At 36.5% G+C, this 22128-nt stretch overlaps 1 protein-coding gene across 3 annotated transcripts in view; it reads left to right on the plus strand.

Annotated features, from left to right (window-relative positions):
- The window catches only part of NLN (neurolysin), a 324053-nt gene that overhangs the window by 285546 nt on the left and 16379 nt on the right, over positions 1 to 22128 (plus strand). For 2 of the 3 annotated variants that reach the window (XM_050330077.1, XM_050330075.1), the window contains exons 2-5: positions 10721 to 10977; positions 13290 to 13438; positions 18623 to 18730; positions 20995 to 21097. In XM_050330077.1, coding sequence (XP_050186034.1) covers positions 10749 to 10977; positions 13290 to 13438; positions 18623 to 18730; positions 20995 to 21097 — 589 coding nt within the window. In that variant the 5' untranslated portion in view covers positions 10721 to 10748. Of the gene's footprint in view, positions 1 to 10720; positions 10978 to 12211; positions 13439 to 18622; positions 18731 to 20994; positions 21098 to 22128 lie in introns of all 3 variants that reach the window. The other variant, XM_050330076.1, reaches the window with a different exon arrangement.

The following is a 22128-nucleotide window of genomic DNA, read 5'->3' on the forward strand; positions in this document are numbered from 1 at the left end:
AATGTCAAATAGCAAAGATTCTCAGCTTCTGTTTTCCCAAGGGCACCTTCATGTGAGATAAAAATGATAGTTCTTAGCAAGTTTCAAGTATCATTCCTTACCTTAAATAAAATTATGTTAAAGTTTGATTCTTTTGGTTAAAATAGACAGATTTTGGGAAGGAGGCTTTTCCCAGTTAAATATTTTTCCTATTGGAATCCAAAAGATTCAAAGATTTATATTCAGTTCAATAAAATGCATGGGAAAAGCCAGTCTAGATTACTTAAGTAAGCACAGTAGTCTGTTTACTTTATGAGGATCTTCCTAGAAATAGAAAAAAAAAATCTGAATAAAAATAGATGCACTGATTTAAATAATTTCAGTGTCCTAAAATCATTCTCTAGGATTTGTGAATTCTGGAGCATTGCTTTGAAAAAATTTGGTTTTGAATTGGAAAATACATATACATGGACTCTGGAAAAACTAGAATTTATATTTAAGATCAAATTTTAGATTTCCATCACTGTAAAAAACCTCTGAACACTGACATTTTTCTTGATGAGGAAGAAAATTAGCAAGAAACACAGGCTAGGAAGAGGCAGAAGAAGAAATTACATCAAAGGGTAAAGAAATAGGAAGAACTTTTATTGTAATTTTCTTATTTCATACTTGCCATCATAGTGTATCTCTATGTTTTTATTGAAGTATCAGGTCCAGCACCTCAGCAATGGCAAAGACCGGACAGGACACTTGGAGCATTTTTCCCTTTCCATGGGTTCCATGGACTGCACAACCTCTTCTGTGTATCGCAGCGGCGATTTTTCATGTGGCCAAAAGCAACAGCTTCCACTTTTCTAACCACAGCAGGCTACAAAAGAGCAATTTGTCGGTTAGACAGAGTTTGCAGAAAGTAATTATTTCCTGGACTGGCTGAGACAAATGTGTTGAGCCCAGAAATATTTTGTGGACTGAATTTAACCCACGGAGAGCCAGTAGCAATGTAGTTAATGTCTTTTGAGGACATACCTCTGTCATGTTCTGTCATTCTCTCTATAAAGGAAGAAATACCTGACTTGGAAAGATTTCTTTTAAATAGCTTTCTTCTGTAGGAGTCAGGATCAGGTAGCTCAGAAAGCATAGAAGATACAGTGAACATTCAGTACTATCTTTTCAGAACAGTCTAGGAATTGCAGACTCCCTAACACAAAACCAGTTCTCACGTATAATCTCTTGTACAAAAATTTGTCCAGTAATATCTTTTTATATTGAAACTACCTCCTAAAACTGTGTTTGATCTCTTACTGAGTTACATTGGAAGTGACAGGAAAAAAATTGATTCCTGTCCATTCTCTCCATCCTTTTCATTATCGTATAAATCTCTCAAGTAGTTCCTCTATTGCACTTTTTTCTCTGTTTGTTTTTTTTTGTCTGCCCTGAAGAATCCCAGTCTAGTTGTTCTTTGAATGGAATATATTTCTCACTACGGGTAATTGTTTCTTAGTTATTAGCACTTGGTAGAACAGATAAAGGTTTTGGCAGGTGGGAGAACAGAAGATGAGACATTTATCTGTTGAGGAATCAGAAATGCATGTGGTATAACAAATTTTTGCATTTTGTTCTGTTCCACCTCTACTAAATCCTGTCACTTTGTTCTTTGCAGATACTTCTTGGTTGATGTTTTTGTTAAACTGTTATGTCTCCAGAGTGACTAGATTCAAAGTGTGTGCTATTTCACATTTATTAAGACTGAAATTCACTTTGTTAATGGTTTTAAACTTTTCTGTGTTGTGACATTGTTTTTCATCTTTTTGTGGCTGCCTTTAGTACACTACATTGTCATGAGTAAATTATCTTCAGTAAATTTTGTCATGTCATTAATCCCAGCTTTTTGTAGATGAGGTATAAATATGTGAAAAAATACAAAACTCCCAATATGGAACCCTGCAGGGAACCCTGCTCCACTAGTCACCTAAATCCATTCAGAACAATGAGCAGCCATTTTTAACAGCCTAGTTTTTAACCAGTTTTCTGTAACAGAACCTCCCTTTTCATCTCACAGTAGCATGGTTTCTTTAGGACCTTTTGGCCACCAGTCTTTGGAAATAAAATAGATTATATTAACTGATCTCTGTTGATTGTGATTCCTTTGAAGAATTCCAATAGATTTGTGAGTCTAAATTTTCCTTTGTAGAGGAGGCTGTTTTTCAGTACATGTTGTCTGTGTTTTTATTAAGGAAGATGAGGATGGTGGTAATTGTACTTGTTTCTGAGCAAAATATGATACAGTGTCTGTGTTATTCCCGCCATCTCTAAGAGAAGCTCCATCTCTAACAGAGACCTTTTTTATTTCTGCATAGAATGTTAAATGAACAAAGTTCTTGCCATACTTATCATGCTGGAACCATGTAGCCTTTACGTAACCTGTAGCTATCCTGGGAAGCACTCAGTGTTACTAAATCACTGTTCACTCAAAAGCTAGAGTGAACCTAATTTGTGGTGTTAAGCAGGCTGTTTGGGACTTTGCAGGCAATGAAATGGACACGAGGCACTGTTTCACAAAATCTCTGGTTTAAAATGGTAAGGAAGTAAGTGAGATTAGGTTATCATCTGCTATGAAGACATAGAGTTTTCCAGCAAACTGTTGATGATTGGAGAACATTTGTATTTCTTTGACTGCATGAGACTTAAGATCGATGGGAAATCAAAGCATATCTCCATGGTAGGCTGAACTGAGTAACAGTAGATGTAAATCAAAAACCTTTTGTGTTTACAAACCCTCAATAGTCCTGCAGCAACACTTCTTTTTCCAGTGGAGTCAACAAGGTGTTTCTTGTGCATTAGCTGATTGCATTCAAGTAGTGAACTATCCTGGCAGTAAGTGTGCGGTGTTTGCACTAAACAGCATGCACTTTACCTGCTGTTTGTATTGCTGGCATCGTGGAAATCTGTGTTTATGCAGCAGCACCTGAGGGAGCTGTACAGCCTTAAAAGCAGTTTTTTTCCTGCAGTTTGCCTGATAGTAGAACCAAATAATAAGACAACCCTAATGAATGCCTTCTGCCTCAGACTCACTATAGTACAATTATTGTCTGCAGGCAGGTGTTGATAAGTCAGATTCCTTCCTAAGATCCTTTAAGGAAGTTGCTGTGATTGAGGTTTGCTGTGACACAGAATGCATTCAGTTCACAGAATGAGTGTGAAACCTAGTGTACTGGTAGTAATTTTGGGTTGGGTTTTTTTTCTTTTTTTGGGTATGGTTGTTTGGTTTGGTGGTTTTTTGTGGATTTTTGGTGCTTGGTCTGGTTGGTTGGGTTTTGGGGTTTTTGGTTGGTTGGTTTCATTTTTCTTTTTTTTCTTTTTTTTTTCTTTCTTTTTCTTTTTTTTTTTTTTTATTTGTTGGTTGGGTTGGGTTGGGTTTTTTTTTGTTTCGGTTTGGGGTTTTCTTCCCTTAAAAACAATGGATAACATAATTTTAGAGATCAGACAATCTACTGAAACTGTGCCCTGACACTTCTATGTGTTCCACTACAGACTATTGTGTTCAAAGCACTTTCTCATATGAAAATCAATCAGACCAGCTTCCAAATTCCTTTTGTTTAAAGACTGTCAGAGGGAACAAGGGGAAGAGGAGAAAATATATGTAAGTTGTATTATGTTATGCACTTGTAAGAGTTCCCACTTAGGGTCTGCATTGTTTTTTAGCTGCTAAGAGCACCTTTTTCAGTTAGTTTTCTGTTTATGTTTATTCTGTAGGAGAAACCAGTAAGCATTTCTTGCCACTTAGTAAGGTCGTAAAAGCTGCATTGAGGGTCATGCATGTATCAATAAAGATTTTAACGTGTTTGCATAGCTTGCAGATTTTTTAACTCGCTCATTTTTATCTGAAGAGATAAAAGCATAGTTAATGTAGAGTGTAGAGTGAACTAAGTTGTAGAGAATTCTCTTTTTCTGAAACTTGTGACAGAATTAAGATTTCATGTTAAAAGGTGCTAGATTTTCTTCTATTTCTTGAAATGCAGCTTTAAAAAAATTAGTTTTTGATGGCAGTTAGAGACCTTTAAATTAGGAAGTACTAAACATGCTATCCTTTTGCTATGATGAGATATGTCTGTGCCAAACACACTCAAGACACAGAACCAAGTACTTTTCCAAGGAAAATGGCCCAGGAATTCAAGGCATGTATTTACCATTGCGTACACTGTCAAGAGCCAAACAGATGAAAGGACTGAGAAGCAAAGGGGGAAAAGGACTTCAAATGTGTTTGTCCAGCAGGGAAAAGTGATGACTTGTATTGTAGGGGAGTAGTTTTGTGCCTTTGGCTCAATTAAAATAATGCTTTGAACCATTTAACTGTACATTGCTGTTCTGTCTTGGACTTTTTTTTCCCCCCCTCTGTTCTTGTTTTTGCCTTGGGTTACCCAGTTCTCTGTTTACTTTTGTTGATTTTGTCCTTGATTTACTGTAAGATGTATGTAGATTATTGTCTGAAACTCTGAGTCATAATTGAAACAATATAGAGACAGATTTAAAGTGCAAGTAAGAATTAATTTCTAAATAATACAAATATTTTAGCCATTAAATTTTTCTTAAAATCTATCCTGAGAACTCAGACCAACTGTAATGTACGTTATATCAGATGCTGTTGAATACCCATTGTGGTTTAGTTTTAATATGCTTTTTAGCTTCTTAATCTAAATTTAAAAAATTATTCCATTTCATGTGAAGCTTGACTGTTAAAAAGCTTTGTTTAAACCATGCCTGTTTGCTGTCGTTTATATATGTTTGGTAGCACTGGAGTCTGACTTTCAGAGAAATGCCAACATGTGGTATATTGTTCAAGTACTAAATAATTTGTCCTGAGGCAAAGTGTCATCTTTTATATTGCTTTAATAGGGCATGTCCAGTGTTTTGTTGCTTTGGGGTATTTTTTGGTGAGGCTGCTAGGTGGAGTGAAAACACTGAGCCCCTGTGGATGTTGGTTGCAGGTAAGGGAGAATAAAATCTTCACATCCACAGTGCTGGTTTCCAGCAAGCAGTGCTGATTTCCTGCAGCCTGTAAGACATGGAAGTGTTATTTAAGATATGCTGTTTAAAAGTACAGAAAGACCAAAATGGTGTTCTTAATTTTAAACTGGCAACAGTTTTCATACCTTAACTTACCAATTGAAAGAGTTGTTTATTGTGTTAGGAAGCAGATTTGCAAATTACAATTATCCATAGGAATGCCCCCTGAAGGTGTATGAATGTCTCCTGAAGGTATATCCATAGGAATGTCCCCTGCAGGTGCAGCAAGAAAAATCTAATTGTATTTATTTGCCACTAGAGTATTTAAGAACTTGATGACTAAAGTATCTGAATTTGCTGCACCGCCCCCACCCCTCTGTCTTTCTCTCTCTCTCTTCTTATTAAAATCTTGGCTCCCACTTCATTCCTGAAGCTGTTGTCTCAGATGTTTTGTCAGCAGAGAATGTAGTTTTCCATCCTACACAAGACTGATATACTCTATTTTTTTTCTGGTTACATGAAACTGTCACATCTATTTGCAAGTACAATTAATTTGTCTGTAAAATTATAGTTGTTGTTGTAACTAGTATTGTTTAGGTGAAGATTAATTTGAATACTGAAAGTGCCATTACAGAGTCTTGGATGTCCATTAGTTAGATGAGACAGCAGGCTTAATCTTGACTGTATTATACAGTGATTATCAGTAGTAGGATCATGTTGTGGACAAGCTTGCAGGTTTTTGTGTTTGTATTTTTTAAAACTGGTGCTACCCCTCACTGATGCTTCTTCACAGATTGTGTCCTTTGTGTTTTATTTTAGTAGTGTTAATGGAACATGCCCAAAAAAGGTTGCTTGGCATATTTCTAAGCAAAACGAGACTTATGTAAATGTTTAATGTATTTAAGATTCTGCACATTAAACATCAAGTCTGTAAATTCAATTGCATTGTTTGTATTGCTTCAATAGAGTATTTTAAAGGTTTTTCCTCTTTCTAAAATTAAATCAAATTTATGTTTTCCAGGAGCATCAAGTAATGAAATTGTAGATTTGTTGGTAAAAGAAATTACCTGGCATTCTACGATGATTGCAGTCTGTAATTTAGAGGCTTTGATTTTTTCTTTAAAAATCTCTTTCAGAAGTAGCTACTAAGCTTTTAGGTGTTATTCAGCTTACTCTGCTTTTGTAAAAAATACCATTCTTACTGCTTTTGGGATTGGCAGATTAATTTGTGAAAACAGCTACCTCTATTATACTCTTTGTTTTAGCTGGAAGTCCAGACCAAACTGTGTGCCTTTCTTCCCGATGTTCTCATAAATGGATGAAGCAGTGCACAAATGCTCAATATGTAAATGCATAATATGTAGTCTGCCTCGTATGTCATTCCAGTGACATTATTAGATGCCATAGGACTCACCTCAGAAAAAGGCCAGTGGAAGTTGCAAACAGAGACCAGTTAGATATTTACTGTAAAAATGCAATATAAATAAAAGTGCATTAATTTTGAAGGACCTGACAGGAACATAAGAACTGGAAGGGCATTTGGGATCATCTAGTCCCATGCTACCTTAGGTAACCAAGTAACATTATGCATTTTATTAACTGGTCAAGCACCATGTTATAAATAGAGATGGTTTCACTTGCTGGTTCTTATTGGGCATCTGTTTCAGAATCTCACTGCCCTGATGCTTACAAATGTCTTGCAATTTCAGCTTGCATGTATTCCTGACCAGTTCATTCTAATTTGTTCTTATGTCTTATTGCCTTTTAGCATCAATAGCTCTTTCAACTTCTGGACATTTACATCGTATATACTTAATGAGAGCAATCATCTTGTGGCTCTTTTTGCTAGACTAAGTTCATGCATTTCATGTGTGCTTCTAGTAGTAGTGCAGGCTTAAGTGGCTACTGACACTTTTTAGCTTTCATTTAGTTGTTTTGAGGTCATACATCAAATAGATGATGGGACTCATGAGCTGAAAAAATCTCTCCCCCATGAATTTTGTTGGTCCGCTCTATTTTCACCTGTATGCTGTCCTGAATCTTTTCAAAGTATGACCCTAATGGCAGTTATGCAGCTGCCATTGATGGAGTGACATACAGGGATACAAATCAGCAACAGAGGATGGAACACTGATAGAAGAATGTCTTAAGGCAATAGTGTTGCTGGACATGAACCTTATCCTTAAACCAGGCTTATTTAGATCTGTCTAGTGTTCTACACTGCACTGCAGAAAATGGAGTGTGATAGCTGAAACAGTTTGAACTTGACAGTTCAGGCATTAGCAGCAGTCTATGCAAGGCACACATCCTTCCACCTGATTTAAGTTGAATCAACTCCTGATTACTCAGTCCAAGCAGTAGTTAACTCTTCCCTAGTGTTGCTGCTGTTTACCAAAAGCAAGCCTAAAATAATAATTCTATCTGCTTGGTTCAGTATTTGAAGAAAACCGATTGTTGTTGCATCTGGTTCCTACCATTATTAATAGAATTTATTTTCCAGTTTTATCTGGGAAGTTAAAGATTCCCTCAGTGATACAATTTAGTATTTTCTGTCTAATAACATGACAAATGTAACTACAGAGCATTTTTGAACATCCTACTACTATAGTTTTACTCTTCTTTCTTGTTTCTTTGTAGTCTATTTATAGTATTTAATCTTGGCATTGTTTCTTTGTTTCTTTCTTGAACAAATAAGGTAAAGTTAGTAAATTATCACTTTTAATTGCAGTATAGTACATGGAGTTTTGGGAATTTATTTTTTTATAGATTTATGTGGATAAATAACTCAAAATACTAAGCTATGAAAGAAATGGCCAGGATTTCACCTGTGCATGTATATTTACTTGCACACTGTTTCCATTAATCTGATGTCATTTAGTTTGGTCTTTAGTACAAAGACATCTGATTGACTGGTAGCAAGGTATCAACATGTGTGTAAATCATTATTTGAAGAATTACATGTAGTGACTGGTGTTATATGAGATGTTACGTTACAGTTTTTGAAGGCCCGCTGTCATTTGGTCAGCTAGAAAAACTTGGAGGTCTTTCAGAGTTTGTACTACCAATTATTATTAAAAATAATATACATAAATTACTGCTTCTTCCTATCAGCAGGAGGAGACAAGGTATCAACATTTCAAAACTGGGCAGGTCTGTGTTTTCCTGTTTCAAGCAGGCAGACAACAACTTGTTGGGATTTATGACAATAATTTATACAGCTGTCAAATTTATCTGTGTATGTCTCAATGCAACTAGACTATATAGTAAAAAAGTTGATTTTAAGTAAAATTTTAAAATAGTGCCATACAGTAATCAGGGACCCTGCATTCAAGTTTTTTAATTTGGTCCAACTTTAATTATTAATGAATTTTATTGGACAGGCTGAAATGAATGTAATCTGTTGGTGCTGTGCCTGTTACAGTGTTTGGTTTTGATAATGTGTAAGTGGCCATTGACAGGGCTCTGTTTTCTACATATCTAGGTGAAGATACTAAATGACAGAAAGCAGTAGGTTCCCTTAAAAAAGAGCATCTGTTTAATATCCTGCACTTTAGCATACTTTTGTGTTGTTCACGCTGTTGTCTTCCTTTGACTCTTTTATTTTTACCTTAATTCAGAATACTGTGTATTCTTTCTGATATTCTCTGGTGTGGGTGGTGTGGGGTAGAGTTCAGAGCCTTGAAGCTATTTTTGAGGTGGTTCCCCTTCAGCTTCTAAGAGGCTGTACTAGAGTTGTGCTAGCAATGTATGAAAAACTAGACAGTCCAGTGGGAATCTGTTTGTGACATAATGATGTTCTTTAATGGATTTGTAGATTTAAGGTAGAGTTCAGTGAGTTTTGGAGGTGGGAAACTAATGCATTCTGAGAATGCTAATACTTAACGTTTTCCTTTCATGAGAGCAGCTTCATTTATCATAGACTTCTGAGATTCCAAGTTTCAGTAGTCCAGTAGAGAAGTTACTAAGGCATTAATGCCACAACTCAGTGGGTATCAGAGAGAAAGAACAGAGGTGGAACAAATGTTCTTTGTTCAGACTTTACTTTCTAAGTGAAATCATCAGTATTTCTGGACACTGATGTTTCTGCTTGCCAGTAGGAGGGAAAAGTAAACAACTTGCCTACACTGCTATGGGAGGATTTGAAGAATATGTGGTAAAAAGGAAAATAAAATTTCAACTTAAAGTGCAGATAGAAATGTTGTCTTTTGGTTTTATTTTGCATAAAAATAATTTTGGGTAAGCTATTTCTAGAGAAATTCCCATTCTTAAACAAAAAGTCATCCCTTCAGACAGAAGCCATATGTACAGCCCTTTTTAGTTAGTTGGCATTTCACTCTTCTGCTTTGTTATTCCTTCAAGCAAAAATTGCCTATCCTTTTATGCTCTCTGCATTGTATGCCAGAACCTATTCATGCAATTACGGACATACCAGTCAGGTTTTACAATAAAATCAATACAGGTACAGTGGCTAGCATTAAGAGAAAAAGTTACTTAATGTAAGACAGTATTAAGTAAGCATCTCTTTTTGTAGCAAGCTCTCTGTGTATTTCTTTAGTTATGGTTGAAAATTTTAAGTTATCATTATTACATTAACAAGATAAGATTTTTTTTAATTATGAGGCTGAAATAGGAAGACAGATAATAAGTCTCTAACAGCCAGAGATTCTCATGTGATGCTCCTGTGATCTTCCTGTGATAGTAAACACTGCAGCAAGTTTTAGTCCTTGAATGCAGGCTGTCTTTTAATTACCAACAAATTATTATCTTCCTCAGCAACTGCTTCATATATAACTGAACTACTAATATAGTCACTGAGTGGACACCTTCTTGGCTGTGTGGGTTTCTATTAGTCCCAGTACAATCAGTTGCCTGATTCTATGTCCTTCGCCTTTGTACAACCAAGCTGAGTGTTGGTTTGTTGCAGTGGAAAGGTAGAAGCCTGTACTTCTGAAACCAGTTTCTTCTTAACATGTTTGGATTCATTGCTGCAAGTCACTTTTTTAATACTGCCAAAAAGATTAGTGAAAAGGCAGCCGTTGATTGCCCAGCACACTAAGATTGGTTGCATGTGTAAATCTTTCTCCTAGCTAAAGCTGAAATACAGTTGATTTATATAATCAGGTTTAATAGTACATAAATTCCAGTAAATATATATACCTCTTCTGGCAAAAGAATGAAACCATCTATTTAAAATCCACAATAATTAAAGGAACACATTTGTGAGTGAGTAGAAACTGGAAGTTTTCCACACATGTTGATTATGTCGCAGACATCCTGTATAAATATAAAATTATTTGCCATAGTGAACGTGATCAAGTGATATGTCTTATGTTGTGCGTCTTTGCAGTCTTGTTCTTCATCATCTACAAATCAGTATGTAGGTTTTATTCCTTACTTCAAAAATACAAATATTGTCTATTTCTGTGGAGTTTCAGCAACTGCAATTCTGTTTTTCTTAGAAGGGTGAGTAGTAACTTAATCTGTATGGTTTTGTCAATAGCAAAGTTTTTGTCCCTGTTTGCACTTAGTCATACCCTAAATGGAAAAGATGGAAGGCAGATCTATTTAAAATTAGACTTAATTCATAAAAGTAACAGCTTGCTGGACAAGCTATGGCTTTAAAAAGGACTTTGTTCTTACTTCTAAAAATATGCTGATGCTGGGTTTTTTAGTGTTTACTATAAACTATCGCTTGAACTGGAACCTTGCTATGCAGAGATCAATTTTATACTTCCAGGTCCATTGGGCCACTGCTTGTGTTGAGGATGACATTAGGAACAGAAATTACTAGCCAGCTTACAGCTTCTTCATACATAGCATCAGGCCAAAACCTTTTGAGATGGGACCTGTCACCAGAGGAAATTAGAACAAGAACAGAAGAACTGATCAGGAAGACAAAGCATGTCTATGACAGAGTCGGGATGCTTGATATTGAAGAAGTAACACATGAAAATACTGTACGGGCTTTGGCAGACATAGAAGTGGAATATGCAGGTTAGTGTATATTTTCTGTGATTCTTTCCGCGGGGCATTCCATCTACATGTAAAGAAACATTGAGAAAAAATGGTAATTGCTTACAATTTTTATCCCTGCTGTTATTGTGTAGAGTGTGTAGAGGCCTCTAAAGAGTCCTCTGATCATAATGATCTTTCAGGACCTCTCAGCAATATGAAACATGATCAGCTACAAAGTTCTACTCCTTTATTCTAGAGACAAAAATAAGGATTGACAAAACTGCTGTTGATAACTTTGGCACATCTAGAGAACTGCATTGGTCCCCTGGTTTCTTTTTGCATGTGAAGCTCCAAACAGTTACATTTCCTTTTCCAACTCTGTGCAGGGGACAGCGTGCAGTGTCTGTGGTGTAATAAATGTAAGTTCTTACATAAATATAAGTGTAATAAATGTCAAGTTCTTTTAAATACTCTAAAAAATCTACAGTAGCCACAGAAGTGCTGGAAACAGCAACCTTGGCTTGGAGGAAAAGCTTTGACTAGAAAACAGCATCAGCCTGCAGCTCAAATTACTGTATTGTAATATTAGCCTGGCTTTCTCATTACTTAAAACTGCAGTTTGGGCACATACAGTGAATTGGCTGGAATTTATGCTGGCAGAAAGACTGCTTCAAACAACTTCCTGCCAGATTCAGTTTTAAATATACTGTATTGGGTATAATTTTTGTAAGCCTTTCCAGCAAGGTGTAAAACTCTCTTCTTTAAATTAAATTAGAAGGAGAAAGTTGTTTGCCTTGGAAAATAGTGGCTATCAGCTTCTCAGCATAGCCACTAAGAGTTGATCCAAGATATACTTTTTTCACTATGCTATACTTTTTGCACTACGCTATTGCAATAGTGAGTCACATTTAAGCTTTTAATGCTAATCTTCAACGCTGTATGTGACATTATCATGACTTACTGTGAAACAGCCCATGGCATATAATAAGTATTACCACAGCAAGACTTCAATTAGAACCTTAGACTTAAAGCCAGAGTGTTCCTTCCACATTAAAGGCCTACCCTAGTAATTGGAAATCATTACCCCAAAAGCCAGAGATGACAACAGGCCTTAGAAGTCCATTGGAAATTGCCAAAACTCATCTTATAATAATAATGGCCAGTCTTCGCGAGCGAAGATCCGGGGAAGGTCTTTCCACCTTCCAGCCTGCGCGTTGGATTTTTTAGGTGAGACACAGTGTGCGCAGAACTGAGCCCACCCTTTAATCCTAAGGTTCATCTGCCGGGGCCAAGCGAGCTTGGACGGTGGCAGTGAGGTCCTCAGGACGTAGGTGGGTTGCCTTTAAGGGCTAACGAGCCCCACCTGCCCGGGAGTGGCCCTGACCGGGAATCGAACCCGGGTCTCGGCGGTGACAGCGCTGCGCCTTTACCACTAGACCACCAGGAGCTCAAACTCACCTGATAATTTTTAAACATCTTGGCATGAGGGCAAGATGTGGAAGGGGAAAGTTTCCTATGGACTTAAAGAAGAACCAAATGCCCGTGTTGGCATTCCAAAGGTTTCTGAAGGGCTGAGAGTATCTCAGGACTTGATAAAACAACTACACCATTACATAAAATTACAAAGCTTTAAATCAAGCTAAAATGTTGTTGCTAAAATGTTCTTACTCTAAAGTGTGTTTTTTGATTTCTACTTCAATCGCATTGTAAGATGTAATATTCCTTTAATAAGCAAGGATTTACCTAATCTCAAAAGTATATTCTAAAAAAGTAATATTACTCAGCTTCTAATTTCTAGAAGTTCAGAACAGAAAGACAGTGTCTTCTGTGTTTGCCTTATACACGGAAGAGTGCAGTACACGGGGATTTGACACTTAGCTCATAACAATATAAAAATAACTTCAGGACAGATGGGCATGTTTGAAAGATTCAGAGCTTTTCACTTTAAGTGCTAACATGGAAGCATCTGTGCCAGCTATGAAACGTCAGTCTTCACTTACATGACTTCTGGAAGATTAATTATTTGTTTCATATTTATACACCTTTCAGTTGATTTTGTAGAAGACAATGAGATAATTAAGCTTTGGTAGTAGATAGCTTCTCTAATGTGTTTATTTGTTACTGTGGTGTGTGGTTTTGTCCTTTTGCCTATTCATTTTTGTATGTAATATAATTTTTTATATATATATATATTATATGTAATATAAACTATTTGCTTCAAGCCTGATCTGAAGTGTCAGGTTGCTTTGGATGTTTGTTTCTTATGTCTTCTGTAAATGTCAGAAGGGGGAAAGTTCCTTATCCTTAAAGCATGTCTAGCCTTCTGTGTTCATTGCTTCTTATTTAAACAGTGGAAAGAAGCATGTTGGATTTTCCCCAGCACATTTCACCTGACAAAGAGGTACGCTTAGCAAGTACAGAAGCTGACAAAAAGCTTTCTGATTTCGATGTGGAGATGAGCAGGAGAGAAGATGTGTTTCAGAAGATTGTTTATTTACAGGTAAATCATGGTGATGTCTGCATAACTTGTTATATCTATCTAAATGTATCTAAAATTTTTTCTTATTATCAGTGCTTTTCAAAATCACTCTGTTTCCTCTCTGTCTATGCCAGTCGAATCTTTCTGGTGGGACACAGCTATACAACAGAAAACAATGTGCTTGGTGCTTCCACTCTTTGCAGACCATATCTAGGTCTGTGTATCCTTTTCTCCAATAGTTTTAACTTTAGTCTTCCAATGAACTGGTAAAACTGGAAGCTAAACTAACAGAAGGAAACATATCAGGAGAAGAATTTTTTGTTTTCTGTTGGCTGAGCTCCCTGAACTCATTCCAAGAGGGAAGGAAGAGGCGATATAGCAGTGTATTTACATTGGCTTACACTATTTTTCAATTTGTGTCCAAAATTTTGCTCTATTGAAATAGTTAAGAATTGTTTTAAGTTGTGAAGATTGATGAGAACATATAACTTCAAGTGACCTCTGAAATTATCTCTTTTGGCCTGCTAATTATAGACAGCTACACTGTATACTTTTGTTCATCTCTTGCTTCAACCACAAAATAAAACTGTGTCAAAAGATGCTTTCCCTGCTGAACTAGTTTCTATCCCTTTTGTTTTTCTATTTAGCTTCCCTTCTAATTGAGCACCCTTAGGTATCTTGTATTCTTCATTTGTAACAATGATTTTGTAGCTTAAATGGGAAGAATATTTGGGTTTGTTCAAATATGTCTGGTGACATTTAGTAGTAATTTTCCAAAAGTCTAACATAAGGATAATACAAGGAAGCTATCAAATCTGAAAACTAAAATATATTTTTTTCCTATGCTTTACATGTGAATCTTTCCTTTCAAAGCCCACTAATTTTTAACCTTCTTGTAATGCTGATAAGATATTGGAGCCCTACTTCTTTGAGTTGTTTGTGCTTTTTGCACTGATGACTGAGAACCAGAATAATGTTTGCAGCACCTTATTAAAGTGCCTTCCAATACCATAGTCTTCTTTTGCAGTGTTTTCCAGGGAAGCTTTCAAATGTTCTGCTCTTGCTGGGTATTGTTTATGTGTTTGTATAGGTATATAATAGCCCCATTTTGAGAATGTTCAGTCGTGTTTTGGCAGATAGTGCTTTATGTTGATTTGTTTCTTCTTCCCCTGCTCTGTGGCTAGTAATTAAATGGTCTTATATGTATTTATTATTTGCTATGGTTTTCTCCAACATCCAGTATCATATATGCAGATACATTTAGGGCAGATCTGCGATATCAGGGAATCTATCTATTTTTAATTTACAAGGATATCTGACAGTAGCTAGTGAAAACTGATTACTGTTACTTGCTTCTACTGCTTTCTTGAATTCTTTTTAACTTGTTCATTCAGTGTTTTCCTGTCATTTACCTTTGTGTCAATATTTGACCTTTGTAACAGTTAGAATTGTTGCTTAAATCTCCATTCAGTATTTTTAGAGATTTTTCTTGGCTTAACTGCATCATGCAAGCATGTTTTAGTTTTCCAGAGATGCAACCTCTGAGCGTATATTAACTTCATAATAACTGTTAAAGTAGTTGCCCTAGCACAACTGTGAAATTGCCAAAAATGCTAGACTGGTGAAATCTTGCTATTTCCAAATCGTACATTTTTTTGTTAATTTTTGCTGAATTTCTAATGCCTTCCCTGTTGGAATCTCCTAGTTAAAAAGTCAGGCTCCAGGAACACATAAGAAAAGAACTTCCACAAACAGACTTCAGACTTCTGCTGAAATTATTTTATCAGCTCAAATAAGGCAGTAGAACACTGTCATGAAATCAGGTTTTTCATTGCCCCACTGGAGATTTAATAGTTCAGGTAGATGAATTCAGTCCTGCACCATGGCCAGATTAAAATAAGATGAGGAGAATGAGGGCCCTCACACTTCCCTGTCCTTTATAACACAGTCCACTAGGAGATTTGTAAATCTGCTTGATTCCAGTGATATCCTGAATGTTTTTGCTTTCGTTAATGAGGACTAAAGTTTTACAAGCTAACAACTGTTTAGTATTCTTTCTAGATTATGCTTTATTTAAGGACTGTTGATGGAGGAAAAATGATTGAGAGTTTTGTATTTAATTTAAGAAAATATTAAAATAATGCAGTGTCTTTCTTTTCCCAACACATTAGGGGGAAAAATTCCTGCATAACATTATGTTGTTGAATATGCTTCAGATCTTATTTGTTGGAAGACTTTCATTTTGAGGTTTGAAACCTGGAGTAAAAGTGAATTTGATAGTGAAAGCATCATTTTAAATTTTATTACTCCTAACATGTGCACATGCTGACTAGCAGAGGCATGCTTAAGAATGTTGCCGGTCTTCTCCACCCACATGCCCTCAGGAAACAGCCTGTTATAAACAGCTGCTGCAGGTTTTGTTTATGGAATTCCAGATAGGTTTTGTTTCTTACTCTGCCTGAAGATTTCTTCCTCGAGTAAGGTAGCATGGTTGTCCAAAAGAAGTATGAAATGGTATATAAAATCATCAAACACAACAATTCTAAAACTTCCGGAGTATACTCAAAATTAGTATTTCATTGTGGAAATTGTTCATCAAAGAAAATTCAGGTGATGAAGACCATCTTGATCAGACCAAAGTTCAGAGATGGCCACAGAGCACCCTTGGTTCCTGTGCCTGTGAAGGTTTGTAGGCTTGCTTATCCATAAAGACCTGAGATGTCTTTCTAAATGTGTATCATTCTTACCTTAAGCATATTTGTGATGCAGATAAACTTCACAAAGGCTAATTAGCATTGAAGTATATGGAGAAATGTGTAATCATCAAGAGAAAGATGAAGAACACTTAGTTTTCTTCTCTTTTTGCCCAAAAGAATCTTCATCTGTCTTAGCCTTAGAAAGAGACAATATTCACTGGCTTTAAGAGCTTAAAATTAGTGTTTGTGAATTCCGTTCTTCCACCTAAAATCTTTGCTGGATTTGGACCCAGGAAATTTTCAGGAGCATGACAGTTCCATAGATCCAGTAGAAGGACTGGGAGATACAGCACAGTGCCTAAATAGCTCAGTGAGACTTTTCACAATCCTCTGTCCTGAACTGTTACTGTTAAAAAAGCAGTGGTGTTTTGTAGAGTTTAGCGTACTTAATTTTTTTTCCTCAGCCTTTCTGTTTTTGAGTCTTGCAGCACAGTTAACCCAATATAAATGTTAATATAGTGGCAGTGTCTGCATTTTTCACCTCTATCATTTTGAAGTTGTGCTACTTCTATCATACTTACCCTTAGGTCAAAAAAAAGAACCCTGGAACTGGGTTGTCCAGTGGAAAAACAATATCTGAAAATTCTGATTGTTACAATTATTTTTGAACTCAGTATTACAGCATTGACACTCCTAGATGTAGTGCTTTTGGTAACATGAAGATCTTCATGAAGCAGCAGAATGTCATGGAGTGTTATTTGCCAGAAATACAACAGGAGACCCTAGTGTTGCAGAGAGTAGGGCAATAGCATTTTTTTAATCTTTGTGTTATGAAATGTGCTGTGTGACTGGCCTTACACATTTACTGGGAATGAGGATGGAGATATGAGGTTTGAGTTAGATAGGACAGAGGTCATGATTTTCTCCAGTTGCTTTCCTCCCAAAAAGAGATTTTTACCATTTACATCCTTTTATTTAAAAATAAACAAACAAAAATGACATCTAGGTGCTAGGTGCAAAAAATGTAGGTCTAGTGAGGGGTACTCCCCTCACTGGTTGAATTGCCATTGACTTTAGCTATGTGGTGACCTATAGTAGTAGGATCATCCTTCCATGAGAATATGGATTCTTATAAAAATTACCTGTAAACACATAACATAAAAAAGAAAAAATATTCTTAATTCCTGTAATAGTATCAGTAAACTAAGTTAAGTCTGCCTATTGCTTTAGAAAAGTTAGTTTATCACAAAGTGAAGTAACTGTAATTTTGTTTCACGAGAGTTATAAATTCTTGCATGTAGGCTACTGGTATATGCATAAGAGTTCTAGGTGCAGAGTAAAAACAAAACCATTCTAAACTCTTTCATGGTTCTAGAAACAAGTTTCCACAAATTTTCTAGTCTTATGAACAGGGCACTGGTGGGAGTAGATACTATTTGTGTTATTGTGTGGATTATTTTTAAATGATAGAAAAGTTTGTTTCAGAGTTCTTATTTGTACTTTTTTTTTCTTGGAATACAGCTAGGTTCCTGTCTCTTGAGTTTTCTGTTTAAGGAGGTGAGGTATTCTGTACTGACAAGTCATTAGTTGACAGCTGTCCACAATTGTGTGACTCCTTCATAAAATTTGCATGTTTCAACATCCTTACTTTTCAGAGATGCTAGTCAAGCATTAATTTGTATGTAGGTAAACTGATGAGAGGTTGTTAAGACAAGTCACAGCTAATTCCAATAGCTTCATATTTGAACGTGAGCTTAAATACAATATGAACTTTCTACCAAGTTAATAACTTTTTTAATATTCCTTTTAGATGAGGGAAGATAAAAGGTGTATAGCATTATTTTTGATTTAGGACAAAATAGCAAGTTTCTGAGTTAAACAGTTATGCTGTAATCAATTTGAAGGAAGACTTGCACAGGACCAATCCATGTTCTGTTGCAAACACTGTCCTGTCTCTTATTGATGATGCTTTAGGAAATGGTGATTCAAGAGTCTTTGTAATGGCATAACATAGAAATATGGTTTTTAGCTCAGTCGGTTAAAACATGGTGCTAACAACACCAAGGTTGCAGGTTTGATTTCTATATGGGCCATTCACTTAAGATTTGGACTTGATGATTCTTGTGGGTGCCATCCAGCTTAGAATATGCTGTGATTCTGTTTATTTGTTGTCACAGCTTGATTGTTTCTGAGAGAAAAGAATGTGTATGCTCAAATATTATGCCATCTGATAACCTTCAGTGACACATCTAATCGTTTGGGAGTTTTTTCAATCCCTCTGATTTATAAGGTACAGTATTACCTTATACCACTGATTTTCTTGAAGTGTGTATAAGAAAGCTTAAGTAAGGTAACTGTTTTTGGGAAGTCCTTCACACTAAAATCAGGGATGTTCCTTTTTTACTACAACTGCTCTAAAGAACAACACTGTTCAGACCCTTCTAATGTTTGTTATGTGTGTAACAGTGTAACACTGAGTTAATTCAAGTATTCTGTTCTGTCATTTCAGCAAAACTGCAATCTTGAAAATGTAAAGCCTGAAACAAAGCGATATCTAGAGAAATCAGTCCACGTGGCAAAAAGAAACGGACTCCATCTTCCTAAAGAAGTGCAGAATGTAAATATGGACTATTTGCTTATAAAGCAAAGGTTACAAAATGTTGAAGGGATAAAATTATGATTGGTTAGCTGTACTAAACATGTATTTGAACTTCATGCTTTTGAACCTGTTGAATTACTGCTCTGATCTTAACTCTTCTTAGTTGCAGATCCATCCTTTAAAATTCAATCACTTTAAGGTGTTTAAATGTTAAAGTTCTTAGTCTGCTAGACAGTCATGGTACTCAGTGGTATGCATTGCCTCTTAGCCTTTGAGAGTAAAAGAAGCCTAGCTGAAAGAGTTTTGGTATATATTCTGATTACAGAGAATGCCTAAATTAGATTCCTAGCAAAGAGACCTCTCAAAAATATTACTAGTTAGTCTGCACTTCCATTCAGAAATATGTTTAACTATTGCAAACACACACCTTTTTTAATTTCATTTATTGAACACTGTAGTAAAATGTATCCAGGATTTAGCATTTCACCTGAAAAAAAATCGAAGTAGGTTAAAGGGAAGAAACAAGCCACTCGGAGAACTTTGGCTCCATTAAGAGAGGATTTACTCATGCATATGAAAGCAATTGTCACTTCCAAAAATGATGAAGTAAAATTGACAGCATCTGAGATGCTATGGCATCCCACCCTTAAGGGAAAAGGAGCACCCAAGGCTTGTAGATGTTTGTGGTTGAAGGGAATGGCAAAATCAGAGAGTCCACAAAAGCTTACAAAGTTTAATTAGTAAATTACAGACTTGCCTTGGAAATTGGTATTAGTCCATGACCTCCTAGTATAAGCATATGGCAGTGGTTTTGGATAAAAGGATAGAGTGAAAGGGAAAAGACAGAGAGAGGGGTGAATTAAAGAAGGGGAAAGGGGAAAGGAGAAAGGGAGAAGGAGATCACTAATCCAGGCTCCAGCATCAATTCAGCTGACAAGGTGTCAGGGACTTGGTGGGCATACCTTTGTATAGATAAGTCTCCTAGTGCCCTGGAGATAAATTTTGCACTTTCTCTATGAATTAGTGTGAATGAATTAGTATGAATCATGCATAGGACATTCTTCCAGACCTTTCTGGAAATGGGTAAGGCATTGGAGGTCTGTTGAAGTCTTGATTCCTGTCCCCCCGCTATAATCCATGCCCACTTCTCCACCTCGTTTCTATGCCTCTGCTGTACTGTGTTTTGCTTATCTCAAGGAGACAGAACAAGGATATTTGTCCCAGAAAAGGACTGCCCTTATTCTATACGGCCCCTTCTCCAGCCACATCTCGTTCTTTTTCACAGCATGTTATTAACAAAAGTCCTTGGCTGTTCTTACCAACAGTCCTTGGTTGGCTCCACGGCTATCTCAGTATCGGTATTTCAGGCATACACATAGGCTCCTTATCTTCTAGCCTTCTCCAGATGCCAACATAATTCTCTTTAAATTCTGAGTCATACATATGTAACAACCTTTATTTTTGACTCTTGAGTAGACTTAACCCTTTGTAGAAAATAGTCATTCTTCATCCACATCTTTCAGTTAGTGAGAACAGTTCTATGTATATTTTCATAGTTTAAGGGTAACTGATGCCTCTGAAGATATTTTGAAATTCTTTAGGAGATAATAATGGAATTATATTTAGATGAAAAAATTGGCTGATGGTAGTCTTTGCTAAGGTTTTTTTCTTTCTGTGTGTGCATTCTCCTACTGGTAACTACTGTGTTTATTTGAACTTGATTGTAAGGTATAGAAACTTGATATAAGATACATTAGAAAATGTTTCAGATGGGTGAATATCAAGATTTTAAAAATGGTTTTGGAGTGGTCTTGTGCTGTTGGGGGTATTCTGTTCTTTTGTCATACCATACTTGTACAATTCCAAAGTGTGTTTTTCAGTAGGTTGAATGTATTTTTACTCCCTTCATTCTCAATGATTTTAGTTGATATTTTTACATGTAAAATTGTAATTCGGCTTTTCAAATAAAAAAAAAATGAATGTTAGAACATAAAACTATTCAGGGAATGTATTTAATCTGTCCAGTCCCTGCTGAATTGAGTTTGGAATGTTGGAGTGATAGCTCTGACTCAGAGTTCCTTGGCAACAATATTGCTAAGAGCCAAAAGAAACATAAAAGGGAGACTGAGGGAGAGTGAAGTATGACACTACCTGCAGTGTTGATTTACTGTCATCTAGTAGAGAACCTAGCTGGAAAAAGTGAAATACTATTCATGTGGAGGACGGAAATTACCAACTTTGATTTTTGCTTTTCCACTAAATTCAGTTTATATCCAATACAGGAAATAAAGACAATGAAGAAAAAACTGAATGAGCTGTGTATAGACTTTAACAAAAACCTGAATGAGGAGAGCACATTTCTTGTATTTTCTAAGGAAGAACTTGGTAAGTGGTATGCTTGTTGTTTCCACGTCTTCAAACTTCCAGTTTTACTTGAAGGCAAAAAAAGCCAGCCAGCTGGCTTTGGCCCCATGAGTAAGATCAAGGGAAAATCTGCTTGTTTTCCAATCTTCTCTGTTTCCTTTTTAATCCTTCCTCAGAGTCAGTTTGGTGTTATCCTTTGCAGGTTTTCATAATGTCTTAGTAGATTTTTACTTCCAGAGGTCTTTGCCTTGTCTTCCTTTTTTAGCGTAACTTTACTCTGCTCCTTTTCTTAGTTCTCCACCACCATTCCCTGTGTATTACATGCATGGTAACTATTGGAAAAGCTTTTTTACCCTGCAATATATTTTAACATTCTAATTCTGTAGTTTAAAAACTAAGCTAGAAATTGCATGTGATAGAGAATTTGGGGATTCATTATTTTAAGGCCATGGCATAAAATATGCTCTAATAACATTAGAGATTCTTTAATGTCATTCTGGTAGCCTTACATATATTTCTCTTTTGCTTGCAAGCATTTCCAAATTTTATTTTGCTTAGTGGAATTTGAAAAAGTTTTAGCAAATAATTGTATCTCAGTTTAATGAGACAGAAATGTTTGCTAAGGAGGGTGGGATAGGAGAAAAACCAAACCCCTCCCTGTGAGTAATTATAACTTCAAAATTAAGAGGCTTCAGTCGAAAAGGTGTGGAAAAGAAATCAGCAGCTCTTTACTAAATATATATATATATATAACACAAAAGAACAAGCGACAATTCCATAAGCCAACTTCCACCGAAAAAATTCGGCACGGTTATAGCCACGGCCAGCAGGGGGCGCTGGCGCCTCGGGAGGCGGGGCTGCAGTGCCGCACTCATAGACAGCAGGGGGCGCTGTTGGATGCGGAGCAGCGGGGGCTGCAGTTGCGCTCGATGGCCGCGGGGGGCGCTGCTTGGCCCTGGTGCCGCCGCCTCCTCGGGGCCCGGCGCTCGGCAGGCAGCGGGGCCATCGAAGGCACGCCCGGGGAGGCGGGACACCAGCCAAGGGGGAAGGGG

This window comes from Myiozetetes cayanensis, unplaced genomic scaffold (genome assembly GCF_022539395.1).
Source record: "Myiozetetes cayanensis isolate MyiCay16 unplaced genomic scaffold, myiCay2020 scf4, whole genome shotgun sequence".
Taxonomy (NCBI): domain Eukaryota; kingdom Metazoa; phylum Chordata; class Aves; order Passeriformes; family Tyrannidae; genus Myiozetetes; species Myiozetetes cayanensis.